At 45.9% G+C, this 18,699-nt stretch overlaps 1 protein-coding gene across 50 annotated transcripts in view; it reads right to left on the reverse strand.

The window, feature by feature from the left end:
- LOC110505661 (bridge-like lipid transfer protein family member 1) overlaps positions 1-18,699 on the reverse strand; it is a 90,422-nt gene that overhangs the window by 36,377 nt on the left and 35,346 nt on the right. For 45 of the 50 annotated variants that reach the window (XM_090220962.1, XM_090220947.1, XM_090220930.1 and 42 more), the window contains exons 24-45: positions 13,799-14,118; positions 13,361-13,611; positions 12,922-13,156; positions 12,293-12,775; positions 11,853-12,126; positions 11,533-11,670; positions 8,126-8,196; positions 7,855-8,025; positions 7,502-7,622; positions 7,238-7,381; positions 6,948-7,078; positions 6,068-6,270; positions 5,687-5,884; positions 4,389-4,600; positions 3,945-4,247; positions 3,548-3,700; positions 3,148-3,394; positions 2,805-2,959; positions 2,438-2,642; positions 2,095-2,262; positions 1,785-1,975; positions 1,500-1,675 (exon numbers count right to left, since the gene is read on the reverse strand). In XM_090220962.1, coding sequence (XP_090077088.1) covers positions 1,500-1,675; positions 1,785-1,975; positions 2,095-2,262; positions 2,438-2,642; positions 2,805-2,959; positions 3,148-3,394; positions 3,548-3,700; positions 3,945-4,247; positions 4,389-4,600; positions 5,687-5,884; positions 6,068-6,270; positions 6,948-7,078; positions 7,238-7,381; positions 7,502-7,622; positions 7,855-8,025; positions 8,126-8,196; positions 11,533-11,670; positions 11,853-12,126; positions 12,293-12,775; positions 12,922-13,156; positions 13,361-13,611; positions 13,799-14,118 — 4,550 coding nt within the window. The remainder of the gene's footprint in view (positions 1-1,499; positions 1,676-1,784; positions 1,976-2,094; positions 2,263-2,437; positions 2,643-2,804; positions 2,960-3,147; positions 3,395-3,547; positions 3,701-3,944; positions 4,248-4,388; positions 4,601-5,686; positions 5,885-6,067; positions 6,271-6,947; positions 7,079-7,237; positions 7,382-7,501; positions 7,623-7,854; positions 8,026-8,125; positions 8,197-11,532; positions 11,671-11,852; positions 12,127-12,292; positions 12,776-12,921; positions 13,157-13,360; positions 13,612-13,798; positions 14,119-18,699) is intronic. The other 5 variants (XM_090220949.1, XM_090220926.1, XM_090220934.1 and 2 more) reach the window with 1 other exon arrangement.

Consider the following 18,699-nt stretch of genomic DNA (forward strand, 5'->3'; position numbering starts at 1 on the left):
ATCAAGTCTCTCTATTATGCAAAAAAAAAAAGACCCCTTACTCAGTACTTTCTTGAAGCATCTTGGCAGCGATAACAGCCTCGAGTCTTCTTGGGTATGATGCTATAAGCTTGGCAAACCTGTTTTTGGGGAGTTTCTCCCATTCTTCTCTGCATATCCTGTCAAGCTCTGTCAGGTTGGATGGGGAGCATCGCTGCACAGCTATTTTCAGGTCACTCCAGAGATGTTCGATCGGGTTCAAGTCCGGGCCACTCAAGGACATTCAGAGACTTGTCCCGAAGCCCCTCTTTCGTTGTCTTGGCTGTGTGCTTAGGATTGCTGCCCTGTTGGATGGTGAACCTTTGACCCAGTCTAAGGTCCTGAGCGCTCTGAAGCAGGTCTGTACTTTGCTCTGATCATCTTTCCCTCGATCCTGACTAGTCATCCGGTCCCTGCCGCTGAAATACTTACACACAGCATGCTGCCACCACCATGCTTCACCATAGGGATTGGTGCCAGGATTCCTCCAGATGTGACGCTTGGCATTAAGGACAAAGAGTTCAACCTTGGTTTCATCAGACCAGAGAATATTGTTTCTGCCTTTTGGCAAACTCAAAGCGGGCTGTCATGTGCATTTTACTGAGGAGTGGCTTCCGTTTGGCCACTCTACCATAAAGGCCTGATTGGTGGAGTGCTGCAGAGATGGTTGTCCTTCTGGAAGGTTCTCCTACCAATACAGAGGAACTCTGAAGCTCTGTCAGAGTGACCATCGGGTCCTTGGTCACCTCACTGTCCAAGGCGCTTCTCCCCCAATTGCTCAGTTTGGCTGGGCAGTCAGCTCTAGGAAGAGTCTTGGTGGTTCCAAATGTTCATTTAAGAATGATGGAGGCCACTGTATTCTTGGGGACCTTCAATGCTGCAGAATGTTTTTGGTACCATTTTGGTACCAGATCTACGGACAATTCCTTCTACCTCATGGATTGGTTTTTGCTCTGACATGGACTGTCAACTGTAAGACCTTATCTAGACAGGTGTGCACATTTCTAAATCATGTCCAATCAATTGAATTTACCACAGGTGGACTCCAATCAAGTTGTAGAAACATCTCCATGATGATCAATGGAAACAGGATGCACCTGAGCTCAATTTCAAGTCACATTGCAAAGGGTCTGAATACTTATGTAAATAAGGTACCTCTGTTTAAAATGTTTTAATGTATTTGCTAAAATTTCTAAAAACCTGTTTTTGCCTTGTCATTATGGGGTACTGTGTGAAAATGTATATGGATTTTGGAATAAGACTAACGTAACAAAATGTGGAAAAAGTCGAGGGGTCTGAAAACTTTCCAAATGCACTGTATATATTTTTTTGCTCAAAAAACTTGGTGGCCAAATAAAACCACCCCTGTGCCAAATTCATCCCGAGGGCAACCAGCTGGGCAACCAGGTCTTAGAGATTGCACCTTTAAGACTATTGGGACTCGCTAAACATGATTTACATTAGATACTTGGTTTATTTACCTTTTCAACCGTTTATTTTTCCGCTCTTTGGATGTGTCAGAGTCCACAATGTCTGCTCTGAGACACTCCAAAGTGCCAGAGAAGGAGAGGTGCTCCCCGAAGTACATCTTGTAGCTGAGAGGAGTGGTGTCCTGGGCCTGGATCCCTGTGTGACTCAGTAGAGGCTTGAACACAACCTGTGTGTTGTGAAGGAGGGGAGAGAGAATCATCAGAATTATAACTCACTCACTCACTCACTCACTCACTCACTCACTCACTCACTCACTCACTCACTCACTCACTCACCTGGGCGTCTGCTAGCTGAACGGCGGCGGGACACTGGTTGCCCTCCTCAATGTCGGCCATCATTATGTCATCTTGGCTGGTGCTGTGCTGAGAGTGCTGAGACTGTGTTCCATCAAGAGTGTTCTGGTCGCTGGACAGCACCGTGTTGAAGTCTGACGCTGATGGGATGGTGTGGAGGTTACAGGTGATGCCTGAGGAGCAACAGAAAGACACTTAGGGTGACCTTATTTTTACAATTATTTTACTGTGAGCAATCAGGGTTGGTTACATCACCAACATTCCCAGAATATTCTCACAACATTCCCCCTACCTGTCTGCAGGATATTGTGCTGGGAGCGGTTGACAGGGGACTCCTGGGGTACAGCATTCCCTCCGCCCCGGTTGCCCACAGCGTTGGACATCCAGTTGTAGAAGCTGACGGAGGAGGGCTCAGACAGCAGGGGGTGTTCCGTCACCACATCTGGGCCCACACTGTTACCTAAAGGGGGGAGCAAACAATGTCATGTTGCAGTCCAATTCTATACCAATTCTCTATCATGATAGTTTGAAAAGGAATCAAAGTACTATAAAAATACGGTGGAAATTCCCTATAACCCATGCTTTAGGAGAATGTTCACACAAACCAAGTCAGAACCAGGATAATGTGAGCATACCTGTGCTTTTGGTGGTGGTTTCATTCCTCTGGGGTGTGCCCTCCAGCAGGTTGTGCAGGCTGGGGAAGCTGCCTGTCAGGTAGCTCAGCAGGCTCTCCTTACGGGGACTGTCCTTGGCAGTCATGCCGACACGACTCACATGGGCAGGAGAGTCAGCCGCTGTGTCCCCGCTGGTGTAGCTGAGGGACTGGTATGGGTGGGAACCCTGAAGAACATACACCAATATCATTAGTGTGAAAACAAATGCATTCCTATGGTATACTAATGAAAAGTGGTACCGCCCTGTCGCCCCTGTCCACCCATATAATCAATTATAATGGTACAAAGTTAAAGTAGACAATGCAGACAGAGGGGTGGATAGACATACCTTTACCTTTATTTTGAGGGCAGATTCACTGTGTGTGTGGGACTTGGAGAGCTTCCTCATGATCTCCACCCCGCTAACTGGTCCAGATTTGTCTCCTGTGGGCAGGGGGCGGCTGCATGCTCCCTCTAGCAGCATGGTGTGTTCACTCACTGTGGCTGGACAGCAGTTACAACCCATTGAACCAACATACTGCATGCATTATTACCGTCATCATTATAATCATTATCAAATTCATTAACACGTGGGGGGACTTTTCAATACAATTGGTTTAAAAAAAGTATATCTGTCATGTATTCATTTACCAGAAATGTCATCGTCCCAAAAAAAAAACATACGTTCCTACCTGCGTCAAACTCAAACTCAGCCCCATCAGCACTGGTGTCACTCTGCAGCGCAGCTCCGTTGTCCAGGCCCTGGCTCTGGTCCTGGAAGGTCTGCTGCTGGGGGGTCTCCTTGGGTTTGGGCAGCTGGTTGGGCCTCATCAGGCCGATGGCCTTGAAGCCCTGGGTCACCACAATAAACTTCATCCACTGCCGGGCCAGAGCCACCAGCCCCTTCTTCAGGGTCACCAGGGCAGGCAGCCCGTCATTCTAGTGAGGACAAGATCAGATGGATTTAATAGTTAATTAGGAGGTAAGTTAAGGTAGATCCATAAGAACTATTTCCAGCCCAGCACTAGCACACATGATTCAGTCAATCATGGTCCAGACTGAAGTTCTCAAGCCTCTAAACACACATCTCACCATGGTGGCCTCCTCTATCACAGTGTAGTCAGCCTGCTGTAGGTAGCGATGCAGGATGTTACACAGCAGACAGGAGGGGTTCTCGTGGAGGTAGCGTGCTCGCTTGGTCACCCTGTTGTACTTGCTCCGAAAGGGGATGTGGATACTCTTTTTCTGTACAGAACAAGGGAAAGAAAAGGAAATGTGTCTCATATAGAATAAGAATCACCGTTATTTGCCAAGGACATTTACATGTACCCTCCATTTGACCTTGTGAAATGGTGCTGACAGCAATAGACAAAATATACAGACAAAATATAGCCAGAGGAATATACACAATCACCATACAGTATATACAAAATATAGGACAATTAAATTGATAAAAGGCATTGGAACCCTCAATCTGTGCAGTACTGACCTCCAAGGCTTCAGTCATGATGCAGCCCATGACAGCACACACTCTCAAAGTGCCCTCCATGTCAAGCTTACGCAGAGAAGACTTGAGCTGGTCGATGGGGACCAACCAGGCGCCAATCGCTGGCGTCGCTGTGCTTAGGAGATTCAGCTGCCTGGAGATGGCCTGTGAGGGAGAGCGTACGTTGGTGGGGGCAGCGAAGCTGAACCAAATCTCCTTGATGGTGAGCTTCATGCTACTGGAGTCAGGGGGCGGGGGCATGAGGAGGAGGTCCTTCTTCAGGTCATCAGACTCCACCCCTTCATCCTGCAAGAGCAATCCACACAGCATAAGCCAATGAGAGAACAGGAGCAAGAAAGAAGCAAGTCTACATATTTTTTGTGAATTCTTTCTGTTACTGAAACGAGGTTGTACAACAGTTCAAAGTGACGGACGGTGATAAGTTACCTGATCGTCAGAGTCTGAGTTTCTGTTGGCATCAGAGTTGGGTCTTGTCGCGTCGTTAGGCAGATTGTCATCAGATACATCGGTGCTGTAGCCGCTGCCCGTCTGAGAACACGTTGAGCCGTTAGATTTGGACATGCCAATCTTCACGCCCGTACCCGACTGTCCCATGATGCCAAACGCACTGTACAGCACTGCACCCGACTGACGCCCACCTGCACACAGACAGGCACACAATCAGGCAACAGTGTTCAGTGATGGGGTTAATAACATAAATGTAATAACTTCAAATTAAGTTCATTCAAAGTGAATCTAAATGCCAATGTCTATTGGTGCCTTCAGAAAGTATTCATACCCCTCGACTTAGTTCACATTTAGTTACAGCCTGAATTAAAAAATTATTCTCACCCATCTACACACAATACCCCAAAATGACAATGTGAAAACATGTTTGTATAAATGTTTGCAAATTTTTTGAAAATTAAATACAGAAATATCTCATTTACATAAGTATTCACACCACATCAATAATTTGTAGAAGCACCTTTGGCAGTGATTACAGCTGGATTGTGCAACATCTTCTCATTTTTATTTTCAAAAGTCTTCAAGCTCTGTAAAAATTGATTGTTGATCATTGCCAGACTATTCAGGTCTTGCCATTGATTTTCAAGTGGATTTAGGTCAGAACTGTAACTCGGCCACTCAGGAACATTCACTGTCTTCTTGGTAACATGATGCAGTCAACACTATGCTTGAAAATAATGGATCTCAGTAATGTGTTGTATTTGCCCCAAACATAAGAGTTTGTATTGAGGACAAAAAGTGAATTGCTTTGCAGTACTACTTTAGTGCCTTGTTGCAAACAAGATGCACATTTTGGAATACTTTTATTCTGTACAGGCTCCCTTCTTTTCACTCTGTTAATTAGGTTAGTATTGTGGAGTAACTACAATGTTGTTCACAGCCTTTCAACTCTAACTGTTTTAAAGCCACCACTGGCCTCATGGTGAAATCCCGGAGCGGTTTCCTTCCTCTCTGGCAACTGAGTTAGGAAGGACGTCTGTATCTTTGCAGTGACTGTCTGTATTGATACACCATCCAAAGTGTAACTAAGAACTTCAACATGCTCAAAGGGTTAAGCACTATTTTACTCCTGAACTTATTTAGGCTTGACAAAACAAAGGGGTTGAATACTTTTAGCTTTTAATTTATTTGTAAACATTTCTAAACACATAATTCCACTGACATTATGGGGTATTGTATGTAGGCAAGTGTACATATATTTGGCAATGACACATTACCTTTGACAGTAAGGTTCTCGATGCCGCACTCAAACATTATCCAGCCCCACTTCTCCAAGGATGCGCCGGTCCGGGCCAGGTCTGCAGCCACCTGGTTCTCCGTCTCATCCACCAGGGAAAACTCATCCATTTCCTCCAGGCTGAACAGTACTTTGGACTTCTCAAAGGGGATGGCCGTGATTGCACATGTTCCTATGTCTAAACCACAGGACAGGAAAAAGGACAGGTCACAACTGTCTAACACGTAATATTTTATTAGGGCAGGGGTCTCCAACTCCAGTCATGGACAGCCTGCTGGGTGTGAAGGATGGTGTTCCAGCCTAGCACATGAAGGAAAAAAAAAAGCTGTAGAGCATAACATTGAAAATAGCAAATTCTTACCTGTGGAATCCAGGCCTCGTAGTTGGCTGTGGATGCGGTGGATGTTAAGCTTGGCAGCGATCTCCTTGCCCTTCTCGATGCCAGCGTTGGAGCGCAATGAGCCTGAGGACTGTGGCTGCATCTTGGTGGCCGATGCGTACTTTTCCAAGTTGACGGAGGGACGGCCATGCTCTGCTGTGTTGGGCGTCTCCTCCACTATGCCCCTATGAAGACCGACAGTAGGGTACGCACGTGTAATAATAATAGTAATAATAATTTGGTGGGTGCTTATATTTGTCCTATTTCATTGTTAAAAAATAATAATATCCTAACTCCCCCTAAGACACCATTGGAGTGGGGTGACGGCCAGGGTCTGCCATTATCAACAGCGACCCTGGAGCAATTAAGCAATAAAGCAGAGGGGGTGTGATATATGGCCAATATACCACGGCTAAGGGCTGTTCTTAGGCACGACGCCATGCGTCGTGTGGACAAAGTGTGTCTGGACAAAGTGTCTGGACAAAGGCCTTAGCCGTGGTATATTGGCCATATATCACAAACCACTGAGGTGCCTTATTGCTATTATAAACTGGTTACCAACGTAATTAGAGCAGTAAAAATAAATTATTTGTCATACCTGTGGTATATGGTCTGATATACCATGGCTGTCAGCCAATCAACATTCAGGGATCGAACCACCCAGTTTATAACTAGGTTCAAGTACCTTGCTTAAAGGCACAAAGATTTTTCAGCTCAGGGATTCGAACTTGCAACCTTTCAGTTACGGACCCATGACAACTACCTGCCGCCCGCAGGTGCGGTGAAACTGTGTGTGTGTGTGTGTGTGTGTGTGTGTGTGTGTCGTAAAGAGACCCGTGCAAGCTGGTGGAAGTGAGGTTACCTGTTCATGCGAAACTGTGTGGCGATCCTGTCGAAGCACAGAGCAACCAGGGAGACGTGTGTGATGTGGCTCTTACTGGAGTTGGAGGGAGAACACTCTTCTACCGAGGCCTGGAGCAGACACAGGTTCACCTGTACAGTCAGAGACAAAGATGTGTTGGACTTTTGAAAATCAACTCAGGAAAGGAGGTCAGCATTGGACTGCTGTCGACTCCTGATAAGTTCACTTCAAATTAGTGCGAACTCTGTTTAAGCCCAATACAATTTTCTTGGCACAATGACAATTCCTACCTTGGGAATTGACACGTTAGCTTGCAGGCCCTTGATCTTCACGTTGTCTGGTTTGACCGTCAGGTCCGTTTGGACATGGGGAGTGTTGAGGGAGCCTGTGGTACCCTCCGTCTTTGATAGCTTGTTCTCCTGCTTGGCTGAGCTCTATAGTGGGGGAAAAAAATGTCAAAACAAGACAAACTTAGGGTTCATCTAAAAATCGTACTCTATTCTCTTTATAGCGCTACTTCTGGACAGATTTGCCGATTGGTGAGGTTCACCTACGGATTCAGTTACTGTGGACTTGCTGATCTGATAGGCTTCATTGAGGACCTTCCCATGCAGGTCATCCAGAATGGCTGCAGGGTGACGGACACTGACGTAGTGGACCATGGACTCAATGTATCTGAAAGAACATACATTGTCACTGTCTTGAGCAATATACTATTCCTGCAATATGCCAAGGAGAGTGGTTGGGTACAGTTGCAGTGGGGAGACACTGATTGCAGATGGAAAGCTAATATGGTCAGTATTTTCTATGAGGAGCTGTTCTATAACATTACCTATAATGGTATTTCCATAAAAGCCTTTGGTGGCTATGGCATATTAGAATTTAGTATTAACCCAGTAGCTGTTACCTGTCCAGAGCTTCAGCCACCAGAGGGGTAAGCACCACATTGATGGCCCCCTTCACCTCCACGATGGCGGTGGTTCTGGTCTGGGAGAGGGGCTGCTCCATGGTCCAGTCCTCAGTGGTGGTGTCGTCTGTGTTCTCCATAGCCTTCTTATCCAGAGGTGTGTAGGGTTGGCTAAAGTCACATAGCGAGAGATGCAGTTACAGATGTGTGTGTGAAACACATGTCGCGCAGACCATAGAGATCCAAGTTAAGCAACATAAATTCTAAATACTTGTTTGTGTCTCCCATCAACGAAAGGCCTCTGTCAAGTAGAGAGCTAGCAGAGAGGCCTTGTTTCACCACCTACAACATAAGATGAAGGGTTATGAATTTAGGGTACACCATGGATGAACAAACACATACAGTAACACACAAAAACACATACACAGTCTATGAAATCTGCCATACTCAGACAGACCACAGTCCGGATCCGGACACAGAACAGGATCAATACGTACCGCAGGTCGATTTATACAGTACAAGTCAAAAGTTTGGACACACCTACTCATTCAAGGATTTTTATTTGTATTATTTTACTATCTACTACATTGTTGAATAATAGTGAAGACATCAAAACTATGAAATAACACCTACGGAATCATGCAGAAAACAAAAATAAATTGATAAACCAATCAAAATACATTTCATAATTGAGATTGTTCAAAGTAGCCACCCTTTGTCTTGATGACAGCTTTGCACACTCTTGGCATTTTCTCAACCAGCTTCATGAGGTAGTCACCTGGAATACATTTCAATTAACAGGTGTGCCTTGTTAAAAGTTCATTTGTGTAATTTCTTTCCTTCTTAATGTGTTTGAGCCAATCAGTTGTGTTGTGACAAGGTAGCCCTATTTGGTAAAAGACTAAGTCCATATTAGGGCAAGAACAACTCAAATAAGCAAAGAGAAACAACAGTCCATTACTTTAAGACATGGTCAGTCAATACGGAAAATATCAAGAACTTTGAAAGTTTCTTCAAAGGCAGTCGCAAAAACCATCAAGCGCTACGAAGAAACTGGTTCTCATGAGGACCGTCACAGGAAAGGAAGACCCAGAGTTACCTCTTCTGCAGAGGTTAAGTTTATCAGAGTTACCAGCCTCAGAAATTGCAGCCCAAATAAATACTTCAGTGTTCAACAGACATCAACGGTTCAGAGGAGACTGCGTGAATCAGGCCTTCATGGTCGGATTTCTGCAAAGACACCCCTACTAAAGGACACGAATAAGAAGAAGAGACTTGCTTGGGCCAAGAAACACAAGCAATGGACATTAGACCGGTGGAAATCTGTCCTTTGGTCTGATGAGGCCAAATTTTAGATTTTTGGTTCCAACCGCCATGTCTTTGTGAGACGCAGAGTAGGTGAACGGATGATCTCTGCATGTGTGGTTCCCACCATGAAGCATTGAGGAGGTGTGATGGTGCTTCGCTGGTGACACTGTCTGTAGGCCTCCTTGCTCAGAGACACGCCTTTTCAGTTCTGCCCACACATTTTCTATAAATTTGAGGTCAGGGCTTTGTGATGGCCACTCCAATACCTTGACTGTGATGTCCTTAAGCCATTTTCCCACAACTTTTGAAGAATGCTTGGGGTCATTGTCCATTTGGAAAACCCATTTGCAACCAAGCTTTAACTTCCTGACTGATGTCTTGAGATGTTGCTTCAATATATCCAGATAATTTTCGTCCCTCATGATGCCATCTATTTTGTGAAGTGCACCAGTCCCTCCTGCAGCAAAGCACCCAGACAACATGATGCTGCCACCCCCGTGCTTCACGGTTGGGATGGTGTTCTTCGGCTTGCAAGCCTCCCCCTTTTTCCTCCAAACATAACGATGGCCATTATGGCCAAACAGTTCTAGTTTTGTTTCATCAGACCAGAGGACATTTCTCCAAAAAGTACAATCTTTGTCCCCATTTGCAGTTGCAAACCGTAGTCTGGCTTTTTTATGGTGGTTTTGGAGCAGTGGCTTCTTCCTTGCTGAGCGGCCTTTCAGGTTATGTCGATATAGGACTAGTTTTACTGTGGATATAGATACTTTTGTACCTGTTTCCTCCAGCATCTTCACAAGGTCCTTTGCTGTTGTTCTGGGATGGATTTGCACCAAAGTTCATCTCTAGGAGACAGAACGTGTCTCCTTCCTGAGTAGTATGACGGCAGCGTGGTCCCATGGTGTTCATACTTGCCTACTATTGTTTGTACAGATGAACGTGGTACCTTCAGGCGTTTGGAAATTGCTCCCAAGGATGAACCAGACTTGTGGAGGTGTACAATTTATTTTCTGAAGTTTTGACTGATTTCTTTTGATTTTCCCATGATGTTAAGCAAAGAGGCACTGAGTTTGAAGGTAGGCCTTGAAATACATCCACAGGTACATCTCCAATTGACTCAAATTATGTCAATTAGCCACGCAGAAGCTTCTAAAGCCATGACATCATATTCTGTAATTTTCCAAGCTGTTTAAAGGCACAGTCAACTTAGTGTATGTAAACTTCTGACCCACTGGAATTGTGATACAGTGAATTAAAAAGGGAAATAATCTGTCTGTAAACAATTGTTGGAAAAATTAGTTGTAACAAAGTAGATGTCCTAACCGATTTGCTAAAACTATAGTTCGTTAATAAGACATTTGTGGAGTGGTTGAAAAACGAGTTTTAATGACTCCAACCTAAGAACATGAATAGACTTTGTTTCTGGCCATTTTGAGCCTTGTAATCGAACCCACAAATGCTGAAGCTCTAGATACACAACTAGTCTAAATAAGGCCAGTTTTATTGCTTCTTTAAGCAGTACAACAGTTTTCAGCTGTGCTAACATAATTGCAAAGAGTTTTCTAATGATCAATTAGCCTTTTAAAATGATCAACTTGGATTAGCTAACACAACGCGCCATTGGAACACAGGAGTGATGGTTGCTGATAATGGGCCTCTGTACGCCTATGTAGATATTCCATTTAAAAAAAAATCTGCCATTTCCAGCTCATTTACAACATTTACAATGTCTACCTTGTATTTCTGATAAATTTGATGTTATTTTAATGGACATTTTTTTTGTTGCTTTTCTTTCAATAACAGGGACATTTCTAAGTGACCCCAAACTTTTTGAACGGTAGTATGTGTGTATGTAAAAAAAAATGTTTTTAAGGAAATCAGTCAGGATTTGAACTTACTGCTCTTTATAGCTGTAAAAGTAGAAGGCACAAGGAGGAATTTCTAAATGTGGTAGAGCATGGGCTGTTTTCCTCACGTCATTCACTGATAGACCTTGTCAGAAATGTCCAGTTGAGCAACTAGAGCATGTTAGCTAGGTAGGTAAGATAGCTGGTTAGCCCATCTAAATCTTGTTGTTATCATGGCCAGATTACGTGCCCAGGGGCCTCGACCCCAAGGGGGCCCATAATGATTATGGTGAGTCACTGTGTAGGGTTGCAGGAAATGTGCTTCAAAACTGTAAAATGTTTTGTCTACCAACAAGACGGGTGTGAACAGTTTGTTGTAAAATGTTTTGGAAGGTGGGGGTTTGTTGCTATGCCGAAAAATGACAATATCCATCCGGACCCTTGCAACCTAGGAAATTTGCCTGACCGAACCTTCTCAAATAGTAGTTGAATACCGCTGATCTATATAGTGTGTGTTTCTTACCTTAAAGCTGGGAACAGAGAGCTGGTCGAAGGAGGCGGAGCTCTCCTCACTGGTGGGTGTGTCCAGGTCCAGGGGGCGATGCAGTGAGGACTTGGAGGTCCTCTTATTGGTGGGCTGCTTCTGAGACCAGTTGGACACCTGGGGTGTATTCAGAAGGATAAATGGTCAGAAGGTTGAATAGAGCAGACATAATTCCCCATTCTACCTGACAAATCATACAGGGGTGTCACATTGCCGTACGATACATGTCTTAATTTTCTGATCAAATCATATAATAATAATTAGTTCAGGGATAATACACTATTGTGTACCAGCCTTACCTGGTAGTGGGCCAGGTAGCTCTGGTAGCAGGCCATGACATGGGGCTGTCGAGTCACCAGGCCTGGCTCGGGAGTCTTCTCCACATCCACCGAGCACTCCTCCTCCAACCCCATGGCTGATACAAAGGAGGCCTGCGACTGGTGGCCGGGGATGGGGTGGGCTGGCAGCGGGGGCAGCATGGGGGGCATGGGCAGGGGCCTGGGCTCTGTGATGAGATCCCCATTCAACACATAGGTGAGAGGTCCCTCCACACTGTGGTAGATAGAACTTCGGCTGGAATCAGATTCACAACAGATTGGTTTAACTACTGTAATCATGCATCGTTTCCCTTTATTTTACTAAGTAAAATGACAACACATTCTCTAAGAAAGAAAAAGGTTAGGTAAGAGGGGAAAGGGTCGGACTGGAGGGGCAGTCATTTAGCAGGTACAGGTCCAACCTGTAGTTGTCCATGTGGTAGGGCTGCTGCTGGGGCTGATTCTGCATCTGCTGCTGCCTCCTCTTCTTCTTCCTACCAGGGTAGGTGCCTGGACCTTCGTCTGCACTGCTGATGGGCTCAAAGTCCTCTGTTGCTGAAAAGTAAGCCTCGCTGTCTGCCACCGACATGCTGGAGTCTGCTGAGCGATACTGGTGGAAGGTGCTGGAGTCTGCGGACGGCGTGAACGGGAAGGAGCTGTAGCTCCGGCGCTGGCGAGGAGAGTCCAGGACGTTCTCGTCGCTACGGGAGACCTCACTGCTGAACTGGACGCCAGAAAGGGGCGGCGGGGGCTTGTCGGTGAAGACTGCCGCCGACAGGCTCTTAGTGCTTCCCAGCCGGCCAGATTGCACGGAGGACTGGCGCTTGAGGGGTGAGCGGAGAGAGGAGTGCTCCTGGGCACTGTTGGGTGACACTGGGGTGCCCTCAGGGAGTTCTGTAAGAGTACTGTAAGGAGAGAAGGAGGGGTTGAGAATACCAAGATAATGCACTTTTGTCAGCTACTTCACTAGTATATGGGCTGTTGGTGAATTGTGAATGTGTGTAAACATTGTATTCATGTTGCACCCGTGCTGCATTCATCTGCTACTCACTCTGCAGTGCTCTTGCCGTTCATGGGGAGCATGCGTTCCTCAGTGCTAGGAGACGGGCTGTCCCTCTCTCCGGCCAGTAAGGGCAGTGCTGCGCTGGAGCAACTATTTTCCTCGGAAGAGGAGGCCGAACTGTGGGAGCGCAGAGGCACCTGCAGGCTCAGGTGTTGGCCCCGTATTCCGAGCTCAGGGGCCGGACTGGGGGTACAGGTGTCTCCCTTCACCCCCACACCCTTACCTACAAGAGGGAATACACAGTATGTCACTGTACTGTAGGTTGGGTGTGTTCCAGATACACAGATCAAAGCTAAAATGGAACAGAGCAGCAACCCTATAATTTAACACAACTATCACAGTGAACCAAGATATGACCTCCGTGTCAGTCTCCAATCCCAGTGAAAATGTTTTATTTATTTTGATAAATACATTGAAACACTCGTACCGTTAGACAGCTTGGCCGTCTCCTTGGTGACAATCCACTCTCCAGGCTGCAGCAGTGATTGGCCGTAGCACATGTCTGACTCAACACTGGAGGAGGAGAAGGCCAAGCTGCAGGAGGGGGTCATCTCCTCCAGATGGAAGAAGTCCAGACCCGTGTTGGTGCCCCCGTAGAAACGACAGCCCCCCAGGCAACCACACTTGTTCCTGCTGCGCTTGTTGCGACCAGTCTCATCTGGCCACAGGAACCATAGCCTGGGAGGAAAGGAAAGCGAGAGAGAGCACTCATGTCTCTGATCTGATGTATGCATGTGTGTCTGTCTAGTCTATGTCTGTGATTGCTACTGGTGACGGCAAGACCAATTTTCTCTAGGGATCCATTTCTCCCAAATTTCTTTGGGATCAATAAAGTGTATTAATTCCTTCCTTCCTCCATTCCTACCTCTTGGTGTGAGCATCATGGAGCTCCAGGAATTGCCTCTGCACCTCGTACTTGGCCGGGTGGTCCGCAGCCAGTGCCACGTCAGCCGTGATCAGGGCGAAGTTGACCGAGCCAGCCTCCAACCAGAAGGATCTCCGCAGTACAGCAGGCTGGCCCAGCCCTAAGCCCTGACCTGGAGAGGGTCCTGGCCGGACCCCGTCTGACTGGGGCTGCTGCTGTTCGATGTACTGGTGGATATGGACATCCTGCACCACAGCACTGATCCCTTCTCCCACCGCCTGGTTGTGCAGGTTGCAGTTGGCCAGTCGGATGGCACCCGTCTAGGTAAAGGCAGAATTGGAGCAGTATTTCTCAACTCCTGTCCTCAAGCCTGAGAACATGTGCCCTCAGGCCTGGAGGGAAGCTAAAGTCATTCCGCTACAACAACAAAAAAGTAAAGCCCCCTTACTGGCTCAAATAGGCAACCAACCCTTAGTAAACATCTTGGAAAAAAATTGTGTTTGACCAGATACAATGCTATTTTACAGTAAACAAATTGACAACAGAATTTCAGCATGCTTATAGGGAAGGACACTCAACAAGCACAGCACTTACACAAATGACTGATGATCGGCTGAGAGAAATGGATGATAAAATGATTGTGGGTGTTGCCTTGTTAGACTTCAGTGCAGCATTTTACATTATTGATCATAGTCCGCTGCTGTTAAAATGTATGTGTTATGGCTGTACACCCCCTGTTATAATGTGGATAAAGAGTTACTTGTCTAATAGAACACAGAGGGTGTTCTTTAATGGAACCCTATCAATTATAATCCAGTTAGAATCAAGAATTTCCCAGGGTAGCTGTTTAGGCCCCTTGTTTTTTTCAATTTTTATTAACGACATGCCACTGACTTTCAGTAAAGCCAGAGTTTCTATGTATGCGGATGACTCAACACTATACACGTCAGCTACTACAGCGACTGAAATGACTGTAACACTCAAATAAAATCAAAGTTTATTGGTTACGTGCGCTGAATGCAACAGGTGTAGGTAGACCTTACAGTGAAATGCTTACTTACAGGCTCTAACCAATAGAGCAAAAAAGGTAGTAGGTGAACAATAGGTAATTAACAGAAATAAAACAGTAAAAAGGCAAGCTATATACAGTAGCGAGGCTATAAAAGTAGCGAAGCTACATACAGACACCGGTTAGTCAGGCTGATTGAGGTAGTATGTACATGTAGCTATGGTTAAAGTGACTATGCATACATGATGAACAGAGAGTAACAGTAGCGTAAAAGAGGGGTTGGCGGGTGGCGGGACACAGTGCAGATAGCCCGTTTAGCTAATGTGCGGGAGCACTGGTTGGTCGGCCCAATTGAGGTAGTATGTACATGAATGTATAGTTAAAGTGACGATGCATATATGATAAACAGAGAGTAGCAGCAGCGTAAAAAGAGGGGTTGGGGGGGACACAATGCTAATAGTCTGGGTAGCCATTTGATTACCTGTTCAGGAGTCTTATGGCTTGGGGGTAAAAACTGTTGAGAAGCCTTTTTGTCCTAGACTTGCCATGTGGTAGTAGAGAGAACAGTCTATGACTGGGGTGGCTGGGGTCTTTGACAATTGTTAGGGCCTTCCTCTGACACCGCCTGGTGTAGAGGTCCTGGGTGGCAGGCAGCTTAACCCCAGTGATGTACTGGGCCGTATGCACTACCCTCTGTAGTGCCTTGCGGTCAGAGGCCGAGCAATTGCCGTACCAGGCAGTGATGCAACCAGTCGAGATGCTCTCGATGTTGCAGCTGAAGAACCTTTTGAGGATCTTTTTAGTTTCCTGAGGGGGAATAGGCTTTGTCGTGCCCTCTTCACGACTGTCTTGGTGTGTTTGGACCATAATAGTTTGTTGCTGATGTGGACACCAAGGGACTTGAAGCTCTCAACCTGCTCCACTACAGCCAATGTCAATGAGAATGGGGGCGTGCTCGGTCCTCTTTTTCCTGTAGTCCACAATCATCTCCTTAGTCTTGGTTACGTTGAGGAATAGGTTGTTATTCTGGCACCACCCGGTCAGGTCTTTGACCTCCGCCCTATAGGCTGTCTCGTCGTTGTCGGTGATCAGGCCTACCATTGTTGTGTCGTCTGCAAACTTAATGATGGTGTTGGGGTCATGCCTGGCCATGCAGTCGTGGGTGAACAGGGACTACAGAAGGGAACTGAGCATGCACCCCTGAGGAGCTCCAGTGTTGAGGATCAGCATGCCAGATGTGTTGCTACCTACTCTCACCACCTGGGGGTGGCCCGTCAGGAAGTCCAGGATTCAGTTGCAGAGGGAGGTGTTTAGTAACAGGATCCTTAGCTTAGTGATGGGCTTTGAGGGTACTATGTTGTTGAACGCTGAGCTGTAGTCAATTAATAGCATTCTCACATAGGTATTCCTTTTGTCCAGGTGGGAAAGGACAGTGTTGAGTGCAATAGAGATTGCATCAGCTGTGGATCTGTTTGGTCGGTATGCAAATTGGAGTGAGTCTAGGATTTCTGGGATAATGGTGTTGATGTGAGCAATTACCAACCTTTCAAAGCACTTCATGGCTATGGACGTGACTGCTACGGGTATGTAGTCATTTAGGCAGGTTGCCTTTGGGTTCTTGGGCACAGGGACCATGGTGGTCTGCTTGAAACATGTTGGTATTATAGACTCAATCAGGGACATGTTAAAAATGTCAGTGAAGACACCTGCCAGTTGGTCAGCACATGCCCAGAGCACACGTCCTGGTAATCCGTCTGGCCCCGCAGCCTTGTGTATGTTGACCGGTTTAAAGGTCTTACTCACGTCAGCTATGGAGAGCGTGATCACACAGTTGTCCGGAACAGCTGATGCTCTCATACATGCTTCAGTGTTGCTGGTCTCGAAGCGAGCATAGAAGTGATTTAGCTCGTCTGGTAGGCTCATATCACTGGGCAGCTCGCGGCTGTGCTTCCCTTTGTAGTCTGTAATAGTTTGCAAGTCCTGCCAAATAAGACGAGCGTCGGAGCCGGTGTAGTATGATTCAATCTTAGTCCTGTATCGATGCTTTGCCTGTTTGATGGTTCGTCACTGGCGCTTCCTGTTTTCATTTTTGCTTGTAAGCAGGAATCAGGAGGATAGAGTATGGGTCGGATTTACCAAATGGATGGCGAGGGAGAGCTTTGTAAGCGTCTCTGTGTGTGGAGTACAGGTGATCTAGAATTTTCTTCCCTCGTTGCACATTTAACATGTTGATAGAAATTTGGTAGAACCGATTTAAGTTTCCCTCCACTAGGAGCTCCGCCTCTGGGTGAGTGGTTTACTGTTTGCTTATTTCCTTATACAGCTGACTCAGTGCGGTCTTAGAGCCAGCATCTGTCTGTGGTGGTAAATAAACAGCCACAAAAATTATAGCTGAAAACTCTAGGCAAGTAGTGTGGCCTGCAATTTATCACAATATACTCTACTTCATGTGAGCAAAATCTAGAGACTTCCTTAGATTTCGTGCACCAGCTGTTGTTTACAAATATGCACAGACCGCCCCCTCTTGTCTTACCGGAGTGTGCTATTCTATCTTGCCGGTGTAGCGTATATCCCGCTAGCTGAATATCCATGTCGTCATTCAGCCACGATTCCGTGAAACATAGGATATTACAGTTTTTTATGTTCCTTTGGTAGGATATTCGTGATCATACCTCGTCTAATTTATTGTCCAATGATTGCACGTTGGCGAGTAGTATTGACGGTAATGGCAGCTTTCCCACTCGCCTTCTCCGGGTCCTGACCAGGCATCTGGCTCTTCGTCCTCTGTACCTGTGTCGCTTCCTCTTGCAAATAACGGGGATGTTGGCCCTGTGGGGCGTTTGGCAAATATCATGTGCGTCCTGCTTGTTGTAGAAAAAATCTCAGTCTAATCCGAGGTGAGTGATCGCTCTCCTGATAGCCAGAAGATATTTTGTTGCAGTTGCAGAAACATTATGTACAAAATAAGTTACAAATAACGCAACCCCCCACATAATAGCACAATTGGCTGGGAGCCTGTAAAACTGCTGCCATTTCATCCAAATTTTATCCAAACACTCAACAAAGAGCTGCAGTTAGTCTCAGAGTGGGTGGCAAGGAATAAGTTAGCCCTAAATATTTAAAAAACTGAAAGCATTGTATTTGGAACAAAACACTCACTAAACCTGAACTAAATCTTGTAATAAATAAATGTGGAAATTGAACAAGCTGAGATGACTAAACTGCTCTTGGAGTAACACTAGGTTGTAAACTGTCATGGTCAAAATATATTGATGCAGTAGTAGCTAAGATGGGGAGAAGTCTGTCTTTAATAAAGCAATGCTCTGCCTTCTTAACACTACTATCAACAAGGCAGGTCCGACAGGCCCTAGTTTTGTCGCACCTAGACTACTGTTAAGTCGTGTGGTGAGGTGCACGGCTGGTCCTTGGATGTACACAGAGAGCTAATATTAATAATATGCATGTCAATCTCTCCTGGCTGAAAGTGGAGGAGAGATTGACTTCATCACTACTTTTATTTATGAGAGGTATTGACATGATGAATGCACCGAGCTGTCCGTCTCAACTACTGGCAAACTACGTCTCAACTACTCGGACACCCCACAAGTGGTCTCTTCACAGTCCCCAAGTCCAGAACAGACTATGGGAGGCACACAGTACTACATAGAGCCATGACTACATGGAACTCTATTTCACATCAAGTAACTGATGCAAGCAGTAAAATTTGATTTACATTTTTTTTTTTAAGATTAAAAAACACCTTATGGGACAGCAGGGACTGTGAAGCAACACAAACATTGGCACAGACACACGCGCACACACACACACTTAGTACTGTAGATATGTCGTAGTGGTGGAGTAAGGGCCTGAGGGCACACAGTGTGTTGTGAAA

Source organism: Oncorhynchus mykiss, chromosome 25 (assembly GCF_057628025.1).
Source record: "Oncorhynchus mykiss isolate SJ-2025 chromosome 25, ASM5762802v1, whole genome shotgun sequence".
NCBI lineage: Eukaryota > Metazoa > Chordata > Actinopteri > Salmoniformes > Salmonidae > Oncorhynchus > Oncorhynchus mykiss.